Source organism: Canis aureus, chromosome 3, assembly GCF_053574225.1.
Source record: "Canis aureus isolate CA01 chromosome 3, VMU_Caureus_v.1.0, whole genome shotgun sequence".
Taxonomy (NCBI): Eukaryota; Metazoa; Chordata; class Mammalia; order Carnivora; family Canidae; genus Canis; species Canis aureus.
Window position 1 is genome coordinate 11,142,847 of NC_135613.1, and position 17,154 is coordinate 11,160,000.

Here is a 17,154-nt window from a genome sequence, read left to right on the forward strand (position 1 = left end):
ATGGAGCTGTGGGTGTGGGAAGGAGGAGCAGGCTTCTGTGAGAGTGGAAGGTAACACCTTTTTTCTGGGCTTTGTTCTCTAATGGGGATGCAGACAAAAGAAAGTTTGAGGATGTTGGAGGAGGAAAATGAGAATGTCAAAGCACAGTTAATGCAATGTTCCACCCAACTGGATTCCTCTCTCAGCAAACAAAACGCCTCCCAGCAAGTCATCCAAGAGCTAAACAATGAGGTGAGTTGATAGAAATTCTGAGGGAGTGAGAAACTTGAACCCTGTGACCCCCCTATAACCCTTGACCTGAAATCAGCACCTATCTCTCCCCAACTAAACGCCCAGCCCATGTGCATCCTGTGATACCTGCAAGCTCCACTTCTCTCTTTGAAGTGGGGGTAACCCCTCCACACCCATTTGCTTAGCTAGAGAAATGTTTCTTCCACATGTAGAAGGTCTTGTTTAATATCTGCTGGAGCTCCCAAACTATACAGGCTTTGGCAGCAAATATTCCACAGCAACATTTCAGACCAGAATTGAGGGAGTTCATCATGTGGGGCAATTTTCTAGGGAATGCTTCCAAAAATAGTGCCAAGGCACAAAAGGGATGGAAAGGGAGACAGTTATTTATCATTACACAAAAAAAGTTGACAGAAAACAGTAAATGGCATCTAAATATATGCAAGGCACTATGCTTGAAGTTAGTCATCATTTATTGACTATCCACTTAGATAATTCTTCACATGCCTTCCATCTGCTTTACTCCCAACAAGACATAGATTACTATGATCTTCATTTTACAGGGAAGAAAGGCTGGGGCTCAAGGTAACTGATTAATAAGCAATGAGATGGACCAGTGTTTGAACCTAGAGCATCTAGCTCTAATGCCTAACCTCTTTCCACTTCATCATGAATGGCAATACTTTCCCTAAAACTGAATATATTTCATCTTCCTGCAAGAAACAAATATAGCATCTTGATACGTAAGTCCCTTGGGGTACAAATGAAAGACCAAGCAGCTCTGGTTCCCTTATAATTTAAAAAGAAGAAAAAAATGTTTAAAAAGGAGGAGGAGGAGGTGGGGAGAGGAGGAGGAGAAGAAGAAAAAGAAGGAGGAGTAGGATGAAGATGAGGAGGAGGACGAAAAAGATGAGGATGAGGAGGAAGAGGACGAAGAGGAGGGGAGAAGGAGGAGGAGAAGAAGAAAGAGGAGGAGGAGGAGAAAAAGAAAGAAGAGGAAATGTTCATCTTAAAATATTACAGACTATACAAAGTATAAGAACAGCACTGCCCAATGGAATTTTCTGTGATGATGGGAAAGTTCTGTATTAGACCTTTCTAAGATACTATATCTACTATCATATGTGGCTGTTGAGTGCTTGGAATATGGCTTAGTATGACTTAGGAACTGAATTTAAAATTTTAATATTAGCTAATTTTTAGTTTTATTTAAATGTAAATAGGCTTGTGTGGCTAGTGGCTACCATAGTAGACAGCACAGAAACTAGTATTTCTGGAGTTTTGTACTCCAGAGATAAAAATCTCTCCTTTGCTGCGGTCCAAAGTTGAGCTCTGAGTCCCTGAGATCCCCAGGGAATCTCCCTGAATATAAGAGATATTACCTAATTACTTAATATTGGCCTATTATCATGTTTGCCAAAAGAAAGATGGCCATGTAAATGTGGAAGTAAAGGATTAATTTCAGAATTCCTTTGATGGAAATCAGGACACTAGAGGGTTTGTGTGTGTGTGTGTGTATGCCTGTTCAACTTTTTAAAAGCATACCTCATATATAGTAGCAGTATTATTAGCTGAAACAATCGTTAGAAAGAGGCTTAATGGGCAGCCCTGGGTGGCTCAGTGGTTTAGCGCCTGCCTTTGGCCCAGCGTGTGATCCTGGAGTCCTGAATCAAGTCCCATGTTGGGCTCCCTGCATAGAGCTTGCTTCTCCCTCTGCCTGTGTCTCTGCCTCTCTCTGTGTGTCTCTCATGAATAAATAAATAAAATCTTTTAAAAAAAGAAAGAGGCTTAGTTTTGCATTCTAAAGTGTACTTTCTTTTTTTTTTTTTAAGATTTTATTTATTTATTCATGAGAGACACAGAGAGAAAGAGAGGCAGAGACATAGGCAGAGGGAGAAGCAGGCTCCATGCAGGGAACCTGATGTGGTACTTGATTCCAGGTCTCCAGGATCACACCCTGGGCCGAAGGCAGGTGCTAAACCACTGAGCCACCCAGGGATCTCCCCCTAAAGTGTATTTTCTTTCGCCAATACTCCACTATCTCAATTTTTAAAGTTACCATGTGAAAACAATAGATCTTGAGTTTTTTTTTCCTCTTTGATTCTAGGACATTTTTCCACTATGTTTTATGATTAATTACTAAAAACAATTAATTTTCTAATTAATAAATTAGAAAGCTAATTTATTTTACATATTTATTCTGTATTTGGACTTCTTACTGAACTCACTTATAAACAGTAGTTTTTCAGTTGCTTCTCATGGATTTTCTAGGTGGATGATTAGATCATTTGCAAGCAACAAAAATTCACTAAACCTCTAATATTTATTCTTATTTTATTTTATTTTGCCTATTGCATTAGACAGTACCTACAGTTTTGTGTTCAAGAGTAGCATCTTTTTCTTGCTTTTAACATTAATGGAATCCATCTGTTTTAGTATGATGTTCTTTGTAATGTGGTGATTAAAATTAACTAATTGATCCTAATTTTGGCTCATTCTTACATTCCCAGTATGAATGCTGTGTGTCATGTATTACTCTTCTAATACAATACTTGGAATGTTCTAGGAAATAAAGTAAGGCCAGTTTGACTGGAGTGTAGTAATCAAAGAGGATACTGGTATAGGATGAGAGTAGTAAGATAGGTAGGGGTGGACATTGTGGCCTCTGTTAAGCAATTTGGGGTTTTATTCTAAGAGCAATGAAAAGACACTGATGAAATTTCCTTAAAGGGGCAGGAGAGATGATTTGATCCAAGTTTTCAAAATATAATTCTGACTAATGTATGGAAATGGATTGCAAAGAGGGGAAGGTATGGAAGTGAGAGATCCAGTTAGAAGGCTGTTGCCATTCAAACTAGACTGGCATCAGTGAAGACAGAAGTTAGCAAATTCATGATGTGTTTTGGCAGCAGAATTGACAAGACTAATGATGGAATGAATGTGAGAGGAAGCAAGGAATCAAAGATGACTTAGTGAAACTCACCTATAATACTGTTAGGCCTATTGCCTTTGCAAGGGAGAGATTATATCTTTATGAAAACTTTTATTAAAATTATTTTATTGTCGGGCAGCCCCGGTGGCGCAGCGGTTTAGCGCCGCCTGCAGCCCAGGGCGTGATCCTGGAGACCCGGGATCCAGTCCCGCGTCCGGCTCTCTGCAGGGAGCCTGCTTCTCCCTCTGCTTGTGTCTCTGCCTCTCTCTCTCTCTCTCTGCATCTCTATGAATAAATAAATAAATAATATTTTTTAAAAATTTATTTTATTGTATGATTTACATATATCTGTATATAGGTTTCCATTATCCTTCTCCAAGCTAAACCACTGATGTTAGAGAAATTTAAAATAAACTCTCTGAACTTTATTAAACTAAAGCCAATGGGCTTTTAGTTTATAACAGCTTTCTCAACGTACCCCTTTTCTCCTTAAAAAAAAAAACGCACCTCTCCTTTGTTTCCCAGACTTGCCTATGGTTTTGCCACAGCTTCTTTGTCCCAGATTGTAATTCTTTTTCATACCCAAATAAACCCATCTTTTGCTGGTAAATTTTTAAAAATAAAAGCAATAAATATATAATACAAATAATAACTAACATATATTTATTACATATAAATAATACAAAACCAATGAATTAATTAAGCTTCTGTTTTAGCTGCTAGCATCATTGTGACTTATGTCACCACCCTTCTTTTTGTTATCCTTCCTCTGACATTTCCTGATTTGACCACCAATTATCAAGTACTTACAGTGAATTGCCATTTCTTCACTGATTCACCAGGCTTACTGGGCAGACCCAGTTGACTCCACGTTTTCAGAAGTCCCCAAAAAAGATGTTCTTTTTCCAGAAGACCAAATTATTTAATCTTCAGGAATAGTTTCATTCCCAGGACATGTAAATACAGGGTCAGAAGTACAATTTAACACTTCTCATCTCACCAATTCCTAAAGTTGAAAATACTCAAAATTCCAACTGAAAAAAATAATAAACTTCAAGCATGGAGCAGTTACTGAAGAAAACCCAGTGGAGTGTGTTTCTGTGGATGTGGTCACATAGAGGATGAAGGTATACTAAAATATCAAAGATAAAATACCAAAGAACAGAAGTTGGGCATGTGAATTTCTAAGGTCTTCCTTCTGCTTCCTGACTTGGAAGTAGATCTCTGCCCTATATTTAAAAGTATTTAATAACATGTTTCGTTACTTAGCATGTCCATGATCATATTCATAGCTATAAAGCAGTTTACACACTATTAAGCCCTTTTTACCTGTATAATCTCATTTGATCTTCACCAAAACTCTATAAATTCTTGAAAGTAACTGGTTTGCAGGAGAGGAAACTGAGGCTCAGAGAGATTAAGTAAATGACAGAACACGACCTCTAATCCAGATCTCAATTCTTTTTAACTACAGTATAAATACTCATTACTAAGTTTAAGACACAGACTTCAATTTTTAAACACGCTTCTACCAGAACTACATGTTCACTACATCCCTAATTCCAAATATTGCCATATAAAACATTTCATTCAGTCAAAAAAATTATTTAGTGTTTATTGAGCATGTTATGTGCCATGCTCTGAGTTATAGGCAGTAGAGATACAGCAGTGAAGGAAGCATACACAGTCCTGCTTTCATGGTACATCAAGTCTAATGGATTATGTAGGGAATTAAGGAGACATAAAACACACAAACAAAATGCTATAACATGGTTCCTAACCTAGAATTGAGCTCCAGATCTTTATTAAAGGCTATAGAGTCTGTGAAAGGGATTATTCATGTACTCCATACATCATGGCCCAGGACTGCCAATATTCCTTGTATGTGGCGGGGGGACCTGCTAACTTAGAAGGGGAACTGTGGGGCAAGAGGTGCAGAAGAGCCTGGAAAGGGCAGCTGTTCTTTTTATAACAGTGAGGGGAGGGTATGGGCCTTACACAGACTGTTCTGCATGTTAGTGCAGAGAGAACAGAGCCCGGCTCTTATCCATTTCCTGTAGACATAGAGGATGCCTCTTACAGTGATTTTCCCCCTCCAAAAGCTAGTCCTTCAGAAGGAAGCCTTAGAGAGTCTACAGATCCAGCTGGACAAGGCTGTGCAGAAGGAGAAGCAATATATCCAGACCATGGTCAGTAAAGAAGCCTATGAGGAGTTGTCCCGGAAGTCAGCCGCCTGCCAAGATGACCTGACACAAACTCTTGAGAAGGTAAGCCATACCCTCTCATCTCCAGGGCTCTTTAGGGTAAAGAAACGTCAAAGTATCATGGGAAGTGTAAGAGTCAATCCTCTGCACAACTGGCTGTCACCAGGACCATCTGCAAACTCTTGCATGAGCTAGAATTTCCTTCCAGAGAAGGCCTGCCTCCTCTTGGTGAGACTTCTTTTTTGAGGAGAACAGGAAAGCAAAGATGGAGGCCAAATCCAATGAGTCTACCGACAGGTAACCAGGGACAAAGTTTTCCCAAAACCTAGTGCCGATCATGCCTAGCTGATCAGTTCAGAGAACTGGAAAAAAAGGAAACAAGGTAGGGGAAGGAGGATGTAGAAAATCAACCACTGTCACTTCCCACCCCTCTCTGGGACACTAGGCAAGTGACCAGGTGTCTGTGCCACCCTGAGCAGAGGATGGGGAGACACTGGAACCCTGCCCCATTTGGCACTCAACAGAATGGGCCAAAGAACTGTGACAGCCATTCTCATCCCCTTTGTCTTTATGGAAGCTCAATCATACGACCTCAGAGACCAAGAGTCTGCACCGAAGCTTGGCACAGGCTCAAGAGAGGAAAGTTCAGCTGGAAGATGAAATCATTGCTTACGAGGAGAGGATGAAAAAGCTCAACATGGAATTAAAAAAACTGCAGGGCTTCCAACAGCAGAGCGAGCTAGAGGTGAGAAGCAGCCAGGAGCTCGGAATGCCTTCCTGTTCCAGGTCCCCAAACTCTCCTCTTGCCCCCAGCTCTTTAGCACAGAGCCATTCCCTTTGGCTAATGGGTTCCCTGCGCTTGCTGTTCAAGGACCTTCAAGCAGAGGCGGCAACGATCAGAGCAGGGGTGCCCTCTGCTGGTACTGGAAGTAAAGTGCCCCATAAGGAGTCTCCTAAAGCCGAGAAAGCGCCCTCCTGCCCTATCATGGGTAGTCTGGGCTCTGGGTGGTCGGGCAGCCGGGGTCCCCTCCTCACTTACTTTGCACCCCTGAGCAGGTGCACGCCTTCGACAAGAAGCTGGAGGAGATGAGCAACCAAGTGCTGCAGTGGCAGAAGCAGCACCAGAGCGACCTCAAGATGCTGGCAGCTAAAGAGGAGCAGCTCCGGGCCTTCCAGGAGGAAATGACCGCCCTGAAAGACAACCTCCTGGCAGACGAGAAGGAGGTGGGCACTCCTCAGCTTCCGGTCACTCCCTCCCAGGCCCTCCCAGCATGTCCACGCCCCCCTGGATTCTAGACTGCCTTTGGTGGAGGTGGGGATGCCTAAGAGCAAGGAAAGGACATCCCCAGCCCACTCTATTCAGTACAAATAGGGTCTGGGTGCTCTAAGGCCCACAGCAGTTGCCTCAACCCAGCTGTCTTCCTGTGCCTTCATTGATAGAGATAATGAGAACAAAAGCCTATTCCAGCGCCCTGTCAGGTATACCAGTTGCCCCTGACTTGGATTAACCCCCTGAGCAGTCCTCCTCCAGAGCCTACCCTAAAAATTTTCACTTCCCTACAGTAGACTCTGCTAAGAGATCTTTGGGCACACCTTATGCCCCAGTCCCAGAGCAGTGAAGTCCATTGGCAGGAGGCTACAGAGTATCTCGGTGTAGCCACAAGGACTTTGCTTGAATTAGGAAAAAACAAAAGGCATCCATTCCTCAAGATATTTTTCCTTCCATCTGTTAAAAAACGGATTTAACATACCGCTTTTGCAAAACATGCTGTCTTAGTACCTTTGCCCAAAAATCATCATTGTAAGTATACGCAACTACTTTGTCTCTACAATAAACAGTGCCCTGCTCAGAGATGTCACCTTTGTGTGCACGCACTGCTGGTGGTAGAGATCCTGCTGTGGCAGTTCCAACTCTGGCCTAGGGGTTGGACAGCAGAACCAATGTTTCTTCTTCCAGGAAGAGAGAAGAGGCCTGATTTTGGAATAGGGAGGTGACAGGCCTATGCTCTCCCACCTCTAACCATCTCATTTTCTTCTTGTACCAAAGCCTTGTTGCCTGCCCCAGCGGTCTGCGCCTAAAGAGAGCTGTAGGATACGCCGAGAGAATGATCAGATTATGTCCAACATGGAGCAATGGGCAAAAGAGCAAAAGTAAGTAAGGCAGGGTTCCGAGGCCTGGGCTGAGCTGAGAAACTGCACATGTGCTAAAGAATAGTGTCTCTCTCACACACACACACACACACACACATACACACTGCCCTCTAGGGAAATGAATCCACTGTCACCCCACATTCAAGAGCTGAGAATAAGATGGAGGGGCCTCAACTCTTTAGGCAGAATCAGGAAGACCTGCTGACTTAGAAACAGAGTGGCTCCGAGATCAAAGGGATGCTTTGCTGTAGGTCAGATTTCCTCTTCCCAACCTGGAATCTGGCTTCCCTGCCTGGATCCCTTGAACTCACCTGATATTATAATGATTTTGCATAGTAGTTGAGAGTGGAGGGTTCCCTCATTTGCCAGGTGCTAGGGAGGATCTAGCTCTAGGGAGTGGGTGATGAGCTGGGGCCTAGGGCTCAGCAGATGCCTTGCTGAAAACACCAGCCTCCCAGCCAGCCAGCTCATGCTCTTCCTCATGGGGGTCTGGGAACTTTCTCTTATGGATTTTATTACAGGATCGCCAATGAGAAACTAGGAAACAAGCTCCGTGAGCAGGTCAAATATATTGCCAAGCTGACTGGTGAAAAGGAGTAAGTCATCCCACACCCCCCAGGCTGCTGCTTAGGCCCTTAGGGGAAGGGTCAGCCATGAGTGAGGGCTGGCTTTATCATTAGATATACATGCATCTGACCTCAGGAAAGGGCTGGGACTATGGAAACATTCTGGGTTGTGAATCTGCATCTATGTGACCTTGGACACATCACCTCAACTCATTGGGCCATTGTTCCCTCACCAACAATACAGAAAGGGGTTACTAGTCTCTCTGCCACTTCCCACTGTCACCTGCTGTGATTCTCAGAGGTCAAAAATGCTAAGAAGGAAACAGAAATTGAAAGGCAAGGTAGAGGTTAAGCTGCTATAACAAAGAGACCTCCAAATGAAGGAACATAGAACTGGAAGGAACATCCCTAGGAGGTGAATGGTCTAGGTTGGTAGGGTTCCTCTGTCTCACATGGTCATTAGGGACCTAAGTTCCTTCTACTTGTTGCTCCACCCTCCCCTGTGGCCTTGCTTCATCCTTGTGTTCAAAGCTGGGTTAGCAGAGTGTGGTGTGGGAAGAGTGTGGGAAGTTTGGGAACAGATGAAAGTATGGATGTCTACAACCAAGATTTCAGAGATGGTATAGTCACAGATAATGACAAGCTCTAGGGCAGTGGTTCCCAATCCTTTGTCAGGGAACACTTAAAAAAGAACCACATTTGCTTGGCACAGTGGAAGAATTTGGGATGAATTATTTGTGACAAAGTTGGCCAGCCAGTGGCTGCCCCAAGACCTGAGAGCATCCACATCTCAGCACATCTAGAACCCATTCATTAGGCCCAGTTGGACAGCTCTGTTCTGAGCTGTGACCATAGGATGGTGGCTGATTTTAAGGATAGGAGAGGATGATTGGAATACAGAAGTCAAGGAACTGAAAGCCTTGGATAGAATATACAGGATGTTGAAGGCATTGGGAATTCTGACAGGAGTGGACCATAGAGAATGACAGAGACCCAGGGAATGAGGGCATGGCCAGGACTCCACCTCCAGGCCCAGTGGCATATGGAGTGTAGCGATGACATGAAGGGTTCCTAGGGTGCCTTCAACACCAGCCAGGCTCATAGAGAGCAAGAGGGCAAAGCATAGGCCCAGAGAAGTTGAGGATGAAGTCTTTGATTTCTCTATAAAAGACCATGAAATTTTTCACTAGAACAAAGGCATTTTCTGAAAGGGATTAACTAGAAGAGAAATGGTAAAAATCTAAAAGTAACAGAGCATTTCTTATACTAAGCCAGGTTCCAAGAAGTTCTGTTTCACAAAGAACTCATTCTTGAGTTTGAACCTATTTGAAGAAAACCCATCTATTTTTTTAAAGATTTTATTTATTTATTCATGAGAGACACACAGAGAGAGACAGAGACACAGGCAGAGGGAGAAGCAGGCTCCATGTGAGGAGCCTGATGCAGGACTCGATCCCAGGACCCTGGGACCACAACCTGAGCCAAAGGCAGATGCTCAACTGCTGAGCCACCCAGGCATCCCCCAAAAAATCTATTAATAATAATAATAATAATAACACAAATAATATTTATCAGTTACCTGTGCAAGGCACTATTCTAAGGGCTTTATATGTATTGTTTAATCTTTATAAGAACTCATGAGTTCAGTACCACTAAAATCCCCATTTATGAATAAAGAAAAAGAGGAACCCAGAGGCTAAATAACTTGCCCATGGCCTCATAAATAGTAAATGGCAAAGCCAGAATTCCAACTTGGGGAGTCTGGTTCCAGAGCCCACTGTCACGCATTGCCCTCAACATTGATTTGGAGAAATACGACCAGTACTGGAGCCACAGGAGGTAGGCTAAGTTCTTTCACCTCACCTACATCACTGTCATTTCTTCATCCATAAATGGGGACACATTACTTGCCCAAGCTCTCAACAGAGCTGATGAGATCCCCTGTGCTCTCAACCTTCCAGCAAAGGAAGGGGAAATAAGTTGGGCTTTGACACCAGAAATGGATGAGAGTGTTCCCCAGGCACAGCCTGGACAGCCCAAGCATGTGGGATCATTCATGACAGACAGCCTTCCAGCTCTTCAAATCAAATTTCTGTCATTTGTCAAACTGGAGCTTTATATGAAGTACGGAAGGCAGATCAGACTCAATGGTCCCCATCTGACAGATATGAAAACAGGCCCTGTGCTGACATGATGCAGTGGCTTAGAAGTCCTGATCCTGGGTCCACCCCAACCCTGAGCCTGGGCTTCTTCCAGGGAATACACATAGGCCTCCGTTTCTATGGAGCAGGAGAGCACCAGCTGGGAAAGGACCTGGATGTCCATGATCCTCCTTCCTTTGGCACCTTTATCTGCCCTTTCTGGTGGGGAACCAAGGTGCTGAAGCAGACTGAACATCCCCTGTCCTTCCCTTTCCTTCCCCAGCCACCTGCACAATGTAATGGTCCATCTGCAGCAGGAAAACAAGAAACTAAAGACTGAGATAGAGGAGAAGAAGCTGAAAACTGGGCACCCAAGGCTGTACACCAAAGCCCTAGGCCCCAGCAAGACAGAGCCCATACAGAAGGGGAAAGTGTGTGCCACCTTGGGCTGGAGGGGGACAGCTCAGGACATGAGCCAAAGAATGGACATCACCAAGTTTGTCGGGATACCCCACTGCTCAGGTAAGTCTGCCATCTGTCTTTTGCTACTTATATGATATCTGTTTTCTTGGTTTAAAAAAAAAAAAAAAGCAACAGCCTGATACTATTTTTCAAGAAGAGATCACTGCATTGGGAATTCAAAGTGGGAGCTGGGGGACATATCTTTTGCTTAGCTACTCTGGACCAGAGATCACTATTACACTGATCCCCTGTACAGCCTGGATCCAAAGCTACCTTTTCTGTCACCTATAGATTCCATGTTACCCCAGAAGGAAGAAGCCACCCCACAACTGAGCTGCCCGGCCATGAGGCCAGTCCTTGAGGAATCATCTCAATTTCTCCTCAAATCAAGACTGTCATTTCCTCATTGTTCTCTCAGGTTCCTCATATTGCTAGAAATCAGCACCCTGCCTTAAGCATCATTTCCACGCACATTTTTCAGAGGACAGTGATTTTCTGCCCCTCTCTCTTGACCTGGATCAGCTCTTACATGAACACATCAAGGTCCCAGCCTATTTTGCAAGATGCTAACATTTTATTGAGTTTTGTCCACTTTTTGCAGTGGAGTGAGCATTGGAACCATACTATTTCTGGGCCCAAACTCCAAAATAAAGACATGAGCATAGCAATCTCAGTAAGCTCTTGGTGTCTTGCAGACATCTCTGGGTCCTCCAGTCCCCACCAATATGTTCATCCCTGTTTTCTCTGGATTCTAAAAAATATAGTCTCTTTCATATATACAGGGAAGCTATAATTCCCAAAGGAAGCTTCTGGATTATCTGCATTCATTTTCGAACCAAGAGAGAACTAGCTCCCCCTTTATTTTTTCTGTCTGGAATTTAAGGGAAAAAAAGTCTTAAAAATCTCAAAAAGGAAAGTAATCCTGAAACCCAAAAGAAAAGACGAGAAATGAGTGATGCATTTTCCAAACGGAGGAGGGAGATAGCCATCTGCTTTCTCCCTGGCCCGCCATATTGCATTTCTCCTTTTAACAATTTTATTTTTCTCCCCAGCCAGCTCAATACAAGTAAAATTCCATTATAACAAACTCCAAGGACAGCTAAACTATTTTATTGTGGTAGGATTTTGTTAAACTGAATACATGTCTGGAATTTATATTCCTAGTGTGTAGGAAATTGAGAGAACTAGCTACTAAGGTAAAGTAAGAGAAAGAAATAAAGGAGTTTGTACCTCAGGGTAGGGGGCAGGAGAAGTGAAGAAACCCACTAGTTGGTAAGGATTCTTACATATTCTTGCCTTCCTCCTCAGCCAGACAAAAGCCAAGACATGTTATGTAGCATGTCCCTGCCAGTACTTGGCAAGGGCCAATACTGGAAGTACAGGGTGAGGCAGGAGTGACAAGCACGTCTGGTAGTCTCTGCTGTGACAGTTGTTGTCTGCTTGTTTATGTTTATTTTTGACTATGTACCCCCATTGGGTTTAGAGTAAGGATATGTTTTCCAGAGTAAACAAAGAGTGAAGAATCTGGTCCTAATGAAATGATTCCGCATTTCTAGCCTGTGGCCCATTTATTCAAACAAAATGTCAATGTCATTAAAATCCCAAGTGCTATCTACTTAAAAAGATACTTTGTCTCTATATTTATGAAAAGGTGCCATATATGTTGGCCAAAGACAATAATAGCTGGATACTTTGAATGTTGTCCATTTTTTTCAAAGTTATCTTTCACTTCCTGTGGAATAATTACACCAGAGCATGGAATGTAGTGAGTTATGGGGAGCGAAGGAGCAGCAGAGCCAGAAAAACACAGATATATCACCCAGCCATCTGGCCTTGTGAGCCCAACCAGGGGGGAGATCTGATGGGGTAGAGGGGTTGAATTTAGGGAAATGTAGCTTCTCTAAAGATAAGGCAAAGAGCAGGAAACCAGAGGGTTGCCTAACTACGAATCTTTAAGAAGAAACCAAAGGGGTTTCTTAAAGGTGGTTTGAATTACTGATCATAGAAATGGTCTCTGTATGATGTGTAGTAGCAGATTCGTGTCATCATACATTTCCCAAACCCATGGACTATATAATACCTAGAGCGAACCGTCATGTAAACTATGGGTTCTGTGGGATAACATGCCAAGGTAGGCTCATCGATTGTAACAAATGAACCACTCTGGTAGGGGATGTTGATAGTGGGGAGGCTGTGCTTGTGTGGGGGCAAGGGGTCTCTGTACTTCCTGCTCAGTTTTACTGCACACCTAAAACTTCTCTAGAAAGTAACCAAAAAAAGGAAAGAAAGTGTTATGAAACTAGGACTTACTTTAGCCAAGGGGATTGTGAATAAAGTGCTTCAGCCACCCAGTGGGAGGATGTCACTCGGATTCCGATACCTGGGGCCCACAGAATCCTTTGCAGCAGCTCCGCTCCTACTCACCTGGAGTGCAATTTCCTCCCTTGAACCAAAAACACCCAGAGCAAACACCAGCCACTGCAACCTTCTCTACAACCACCGTGTTGCCCCATTAGCACTTGGCTTTTGAGCCTTCCCTCTGCAGCCCAGCTGAGGAGGAGGTTTCCTGCCATAGACAGGGCCTGGCAAGCCAAGCTCTGGAATGAGCTAGAATGCGCCCCCATCTCAGCCTGAGACCCTCAACTACAGACATCTTTAATGTGTTCAAAGTACCATTATCATCAACCAGACACAATAAATGCACGTGACTAAGAGCAACGGGGCGCCCACCCTAATCATGTCCACTTCAGCAGCCTCACTGTTCACTCACACCAGGAAGCCCGAAAGCCATTCTCCAGAACCCACTTCAGGGCTGTTGCCACAGGCCTACTTTTGTATCTCGGTGGGGGGATCAGTTTTTATCTGAGGAAGAAGTAAGAATCAAGAGTATTAGAGCTGGAAGGAAGGATTAAGGATTTAAGGTGGATCTGAATGGAAAAGGTCCATAATTTAAAGAGCACATTAGAGACAGGTCCTGACAGACCCTTGTGTGGAAGTCCCAACACCAAAACCGATCTGGGAAGTGCTGCTGAGGGCTGGGAGCCTCCCCACACAGCCCGAGGCATCTGTACTGTGAGGTGTCCTTGCCAGGTGTTCCTGTTTTCAAATGAGAAGGCTGACCCCTGGTTTTCATAACCTCTGGCTTCATTTTCGTGATCCAGAAAACTTGAAGGTAAGTGTGTGACCAAGGTCACAGCCTGTGTTAGTAACAGAGCCATATTCACTGGAAGCTCAATTTTTGCCCCATTCGGTTGCATCCCTAGCCCAAGGCTGTACATAAATCACATGCCCAGCTTACTTCTTTCCACAGAGCAGGTCGACACCTTCTGCTAGCCCGTCAACCTGGTGTCAAGACTAGAAGCCTTCCCAGATGAGCCTCCGGATGCCCTCTCTTCACTCCAGAGCCCTGAAAAGGCAGTTTCTACCTGAATTCCCAATAAAGGCAGTTAGAGGTAAAGAGAACGCAAGTAGAAGTGGTAGCTGGTGTTGGCTGGCAAAGCCAGGCTTCCAAACTCCTCCATAAAACTGACTTAAATTTTAAAACCACATCCGAGGAAAAAAGTGAGAAAGGGAATAGAAGTGATGGTGGCCTAAGTGAAGAGGCTGGGGCTGAGGGCTGCTGGCTGGGGTGAAGGTGCTTCGGAGCCCCAGGCCAGGCCACCCGTGACTCAGCCCCAGCACAAAACCCTGCAACCAGCACACCTGGCAGGAGCCCCACCTGAGGGTCAGAGTAAGGGCCATGTGTGATGCAAAGGGCCACATACCCACAAAGCCATCTCAGCAGATGCAGGCTGCTTAACAAGAGCAAAGACTAGGGATTCCTGTGCAAGGATCTTTTTTTTTTAAGATTGATTGATTGATTGATTGAATTTATTTATGATAGACATAGAAAGAGAGGCAGAGATACAGGAAGAGGGAGAAGCAGGCTCCATGCCGGGAGCCTGACGCGGGACTCAATCCCGGGACTCCAGGATCGCGCCCTGGGTCAAAGGCAGGCGCCAAACCACTGAGCCACCCAGGGATCCCCCAAGGATCATTTTTTATGTGAAAATCAGCGAGCAGTATTTTATACTGTTTATGCCAACGCACATGCCAAGTGGAAACTTCTGCTATTCTGAGCAGTAGAGCACCCAACCCACCCCTGGGGAATGGCAGAGGGTGCATGGGTGCTCACTTCCCTGCCACTTGGCCATCGCCAGCCTCCCCCGCCCACCAGCCTTGGAACAGCAAAGCACCCTAGGAGTTTGGCCTGCCCAGTGCCCCAGGCCATCATCCTTCCGTCAGCTGTCCCACCCGCCAGCCCCCCTCAGAGAGCCACTACCTGGAGAATAGAAATAAGGAGAGCTGAGGTTTTAGATCATCCCAAAGAAAGTCGGAGTCCTGCCCATCTTCTTGTTTATTATGTGATTTAGGGCAGTGAGGGAAAAAGGAACAGTCTGAAATGCAATAACATTTTACAAACAATAAATTTATTTCCAAATCCTGAATTATAACCAAATTACAATTCCCTCTAGATCTATTTTGCTGCTTTACACAGAATTTAAAAAACCATAGTCACAGCCAAGTCATTTGTACACCAAGCGTCCAAGGAATGGTTTATTTGGATACAATGGGTCCGGCTCCCTCCTGCTGCCCCGGCAGCTCAGCTGCTCTGCAGCCCAGGTGGGCACTAAGGAACTCCTCCTCCCTCCGCGGCAGAGCTGGCCCCTGCAGGGGCTTCCCCCAGGGGCCAGGATGTACACGGATGAAAGCACACAGATGAAAGGGTTTTGTGCAGGCCTGGGGCGCTCTAGCCACAAGGCTCAGGACTTTCTCTGCAGGAAAAGCCTCAGCTCAGAGCCCAAAGCGGGCTGGTGTGCGGCGAGGCGTCATGGGTTCCCCTTGCTCCTTCCGGCCTGGAGTGTAGATCTTTGTAGACCTGGAGACACGGAAAGAGGGATGAGGAATCATGCTGCTGCTCGCTCCAACCAGGATGCACAGTAAGATAAGGAGCCCGAGGCCCTGAGGCTTCTAACTGGTGTGGGAGCAGGCTTCGGGCCTGAAGGGTCTTCTCCAGCACATTTCCACCCCCGCTGCCTTCCTCATTTGTGATGGGGAACAGAATAAAATATTACCTCATTCTGATATCCAGCAAGGACTGCTGGAAGGTAGATTTTTTAACAATTCCTTCCATACCTCCTAGGTGAGCTACAGAGGTAGCCTTCCAGCCACCTCCCCAGGCTGCCACTCCATCTATATAATAAAGAATCTAGCTGACCTTTGTCTAGAGGTCCTGAGAGGTAATCTCTACACCCCTGGGACTTCCCAAGGGACTAAATGTCTCTGTTACTCATGGTGGGCCCTCAGACCACATCTGATCATTTCTCCTAATGAGATGATCCAGGATAAGGGCTATACTCTGAGCCCTATGATATCAGCTCACCCTCTGTGGAAAGGAGGAGGCTGGAGACCGGGTCAATCACATGGATGCTTACCCAACCATTCATGCCTATGAATGAAACCCCAACAAAATTCTGGACACGGACGCTTCCCTGGTTGGCAATGCCCTGTTCATACATCACACATCAGTATGCCAGGAGACTAATGTGGCCCTGAGGACAATGGAAGCTTCACATCTGGGACTGTCCCAGACCTCTATCTCTGCATTTCTTCCTTGGACTGGTTCTGATTTGTATCCTTTTGCTATAATAAAACTATAATCGTAAATATAGTTCCTTCCCGAGTTCTGTGAGTTATTATAGCAAAATATCGAATGTAGGGGAGTCTATTATGGGGATCCCCAAACTTGTAGCAAATTGGTCAGAAGTGAGAGTGACCTTTGACACCCCCCCCACACACACACTTTGAGCTGGTGTCTGAAGTGCACACAGTCTTGTGGAGAACCGTGCCCTTCACCTGAAGGTGGCTCTAACTCAGAACTCCAGCAGACACACACAAGTCCAAGGCTCCAAGGCTCCACCGTGAGTTCCAAGTCCTCGTTTGTCAGGAAAGCTGTAATTTCTCCGGCCCACCACAGGCCTCAGTACATGACAATGACCAAGAGTTGCAGATGTATCACCAGCCTTGAGAGTGTGTCTGGAACTTCTCCCAAGCCTCCATGTGGGACCAGTCAACTTCCATCACCAATTCGGCCCTACAGACTCTACTTCTCTTGGGTCACGACCCTGCATCGGGGCCTGCTCGGGCTATCGGGCTGGTTCCCAGAGCCTCCCATGGACAGGCTCCATCCCAGCCAGGGTCCTGAGGCTGAAGCTCACCTGACACTGCCCAGGGGGCTGCGCTTTTCCTGCTCCTGCCGTCGGGCTCGCAGCTGCTCTTCAGCAAGTGCCATCTCCTCCTCCATGGCAGAAGCTTCCTCTTTGGCCCGTCGGCGGTTCTCCTAGAAAAGAGATAGAGGTACTGGGGCCACTGGAGACTGGCCAATGAGGAGGCCTTGTCCGCACCCATGCCCCTGCCATAAGCTGGGT

The 17,154-nt window shown here is 45.3% G+C and overlaps 2 protein-coding genes across 8 annotated transcripts in view; one reads left to right on the forward strand and one right to left on the reverse strand.

Moving 5' to 3' along the window:
• Positions 1-14,149, forward strand: part of PMFBP1 (polyamine modulated factor 1 binding protein 1) — a 50,701-nt gene extending 36,552 nt beyond the window's left edge. For 2 of the 6 annotated variants that reach the window (XM_077889175.1, XM_077889165.1), the window contains exons 14-21: positions 94-231; positions 5,266-5,430; positions 5,945-6,112; positions 6,424-6,591; positions 7,415-7,518; positions 8,040-8,114; positions 10,509-10,747; positions 10,979-11,378. In XM_077889175.1, coding sequence (XP_077745301.1) covers positions 94-231; positions 5,266-5,430; positions 5,945-6,112; positions 6,424-6,591; positions 7,415-7,518; positions 8,040-8,114; positions 10,509-10,747; positions 10,979-11,142 — 1,221 coding nt within the window. In that variant the 3' untranslated portion in view covers positions 11,143-11,378. Of the gene's footprint in view, positions 1-93; positions 232-5,265; positions 5,431-5,944; positions 6,113-6,423; positions 6,592-7,414; positions 7,519-8,039; positions 8,115-10,508; positions 10,748-10,978; positions 11,399-13,997 lie in introns of those variants that run through there. The other 4 variants (XM_077889203.1, XM_077889214.1, XM_077889185.1 and 1 more) reach the window with 4 other exon arrangements.
• A 985-nt stretch (positions 14,150-15,134) lies between these two features.
• Positions 15,135-17,154, reverse strand: part of DHX38 (DEAH-box helicase 38) — a 19,018-nt gene continuing 16,998 nt past the window's right edge. For both annotated transcript variants that reach the window (XM_077889154.1, XM_077889144.1), the window contains exons 26-27: positions 16,945-17,066; positions 15,135-15,605 (exon numbers count right to left, since the gene is read on the reverse strand). In XM_077889154.1, the coding sequence (XP_077745280.1) occupies positions 15,521-15,605; positions 16,945-17,066 (207 nt within the window). In that variant the 3' untranslated portion in view covers positions 15,135-15,520. The remainder of the gene's footprint in view (positions 15,606-16,944; positions 17,067-17,154) is intronic.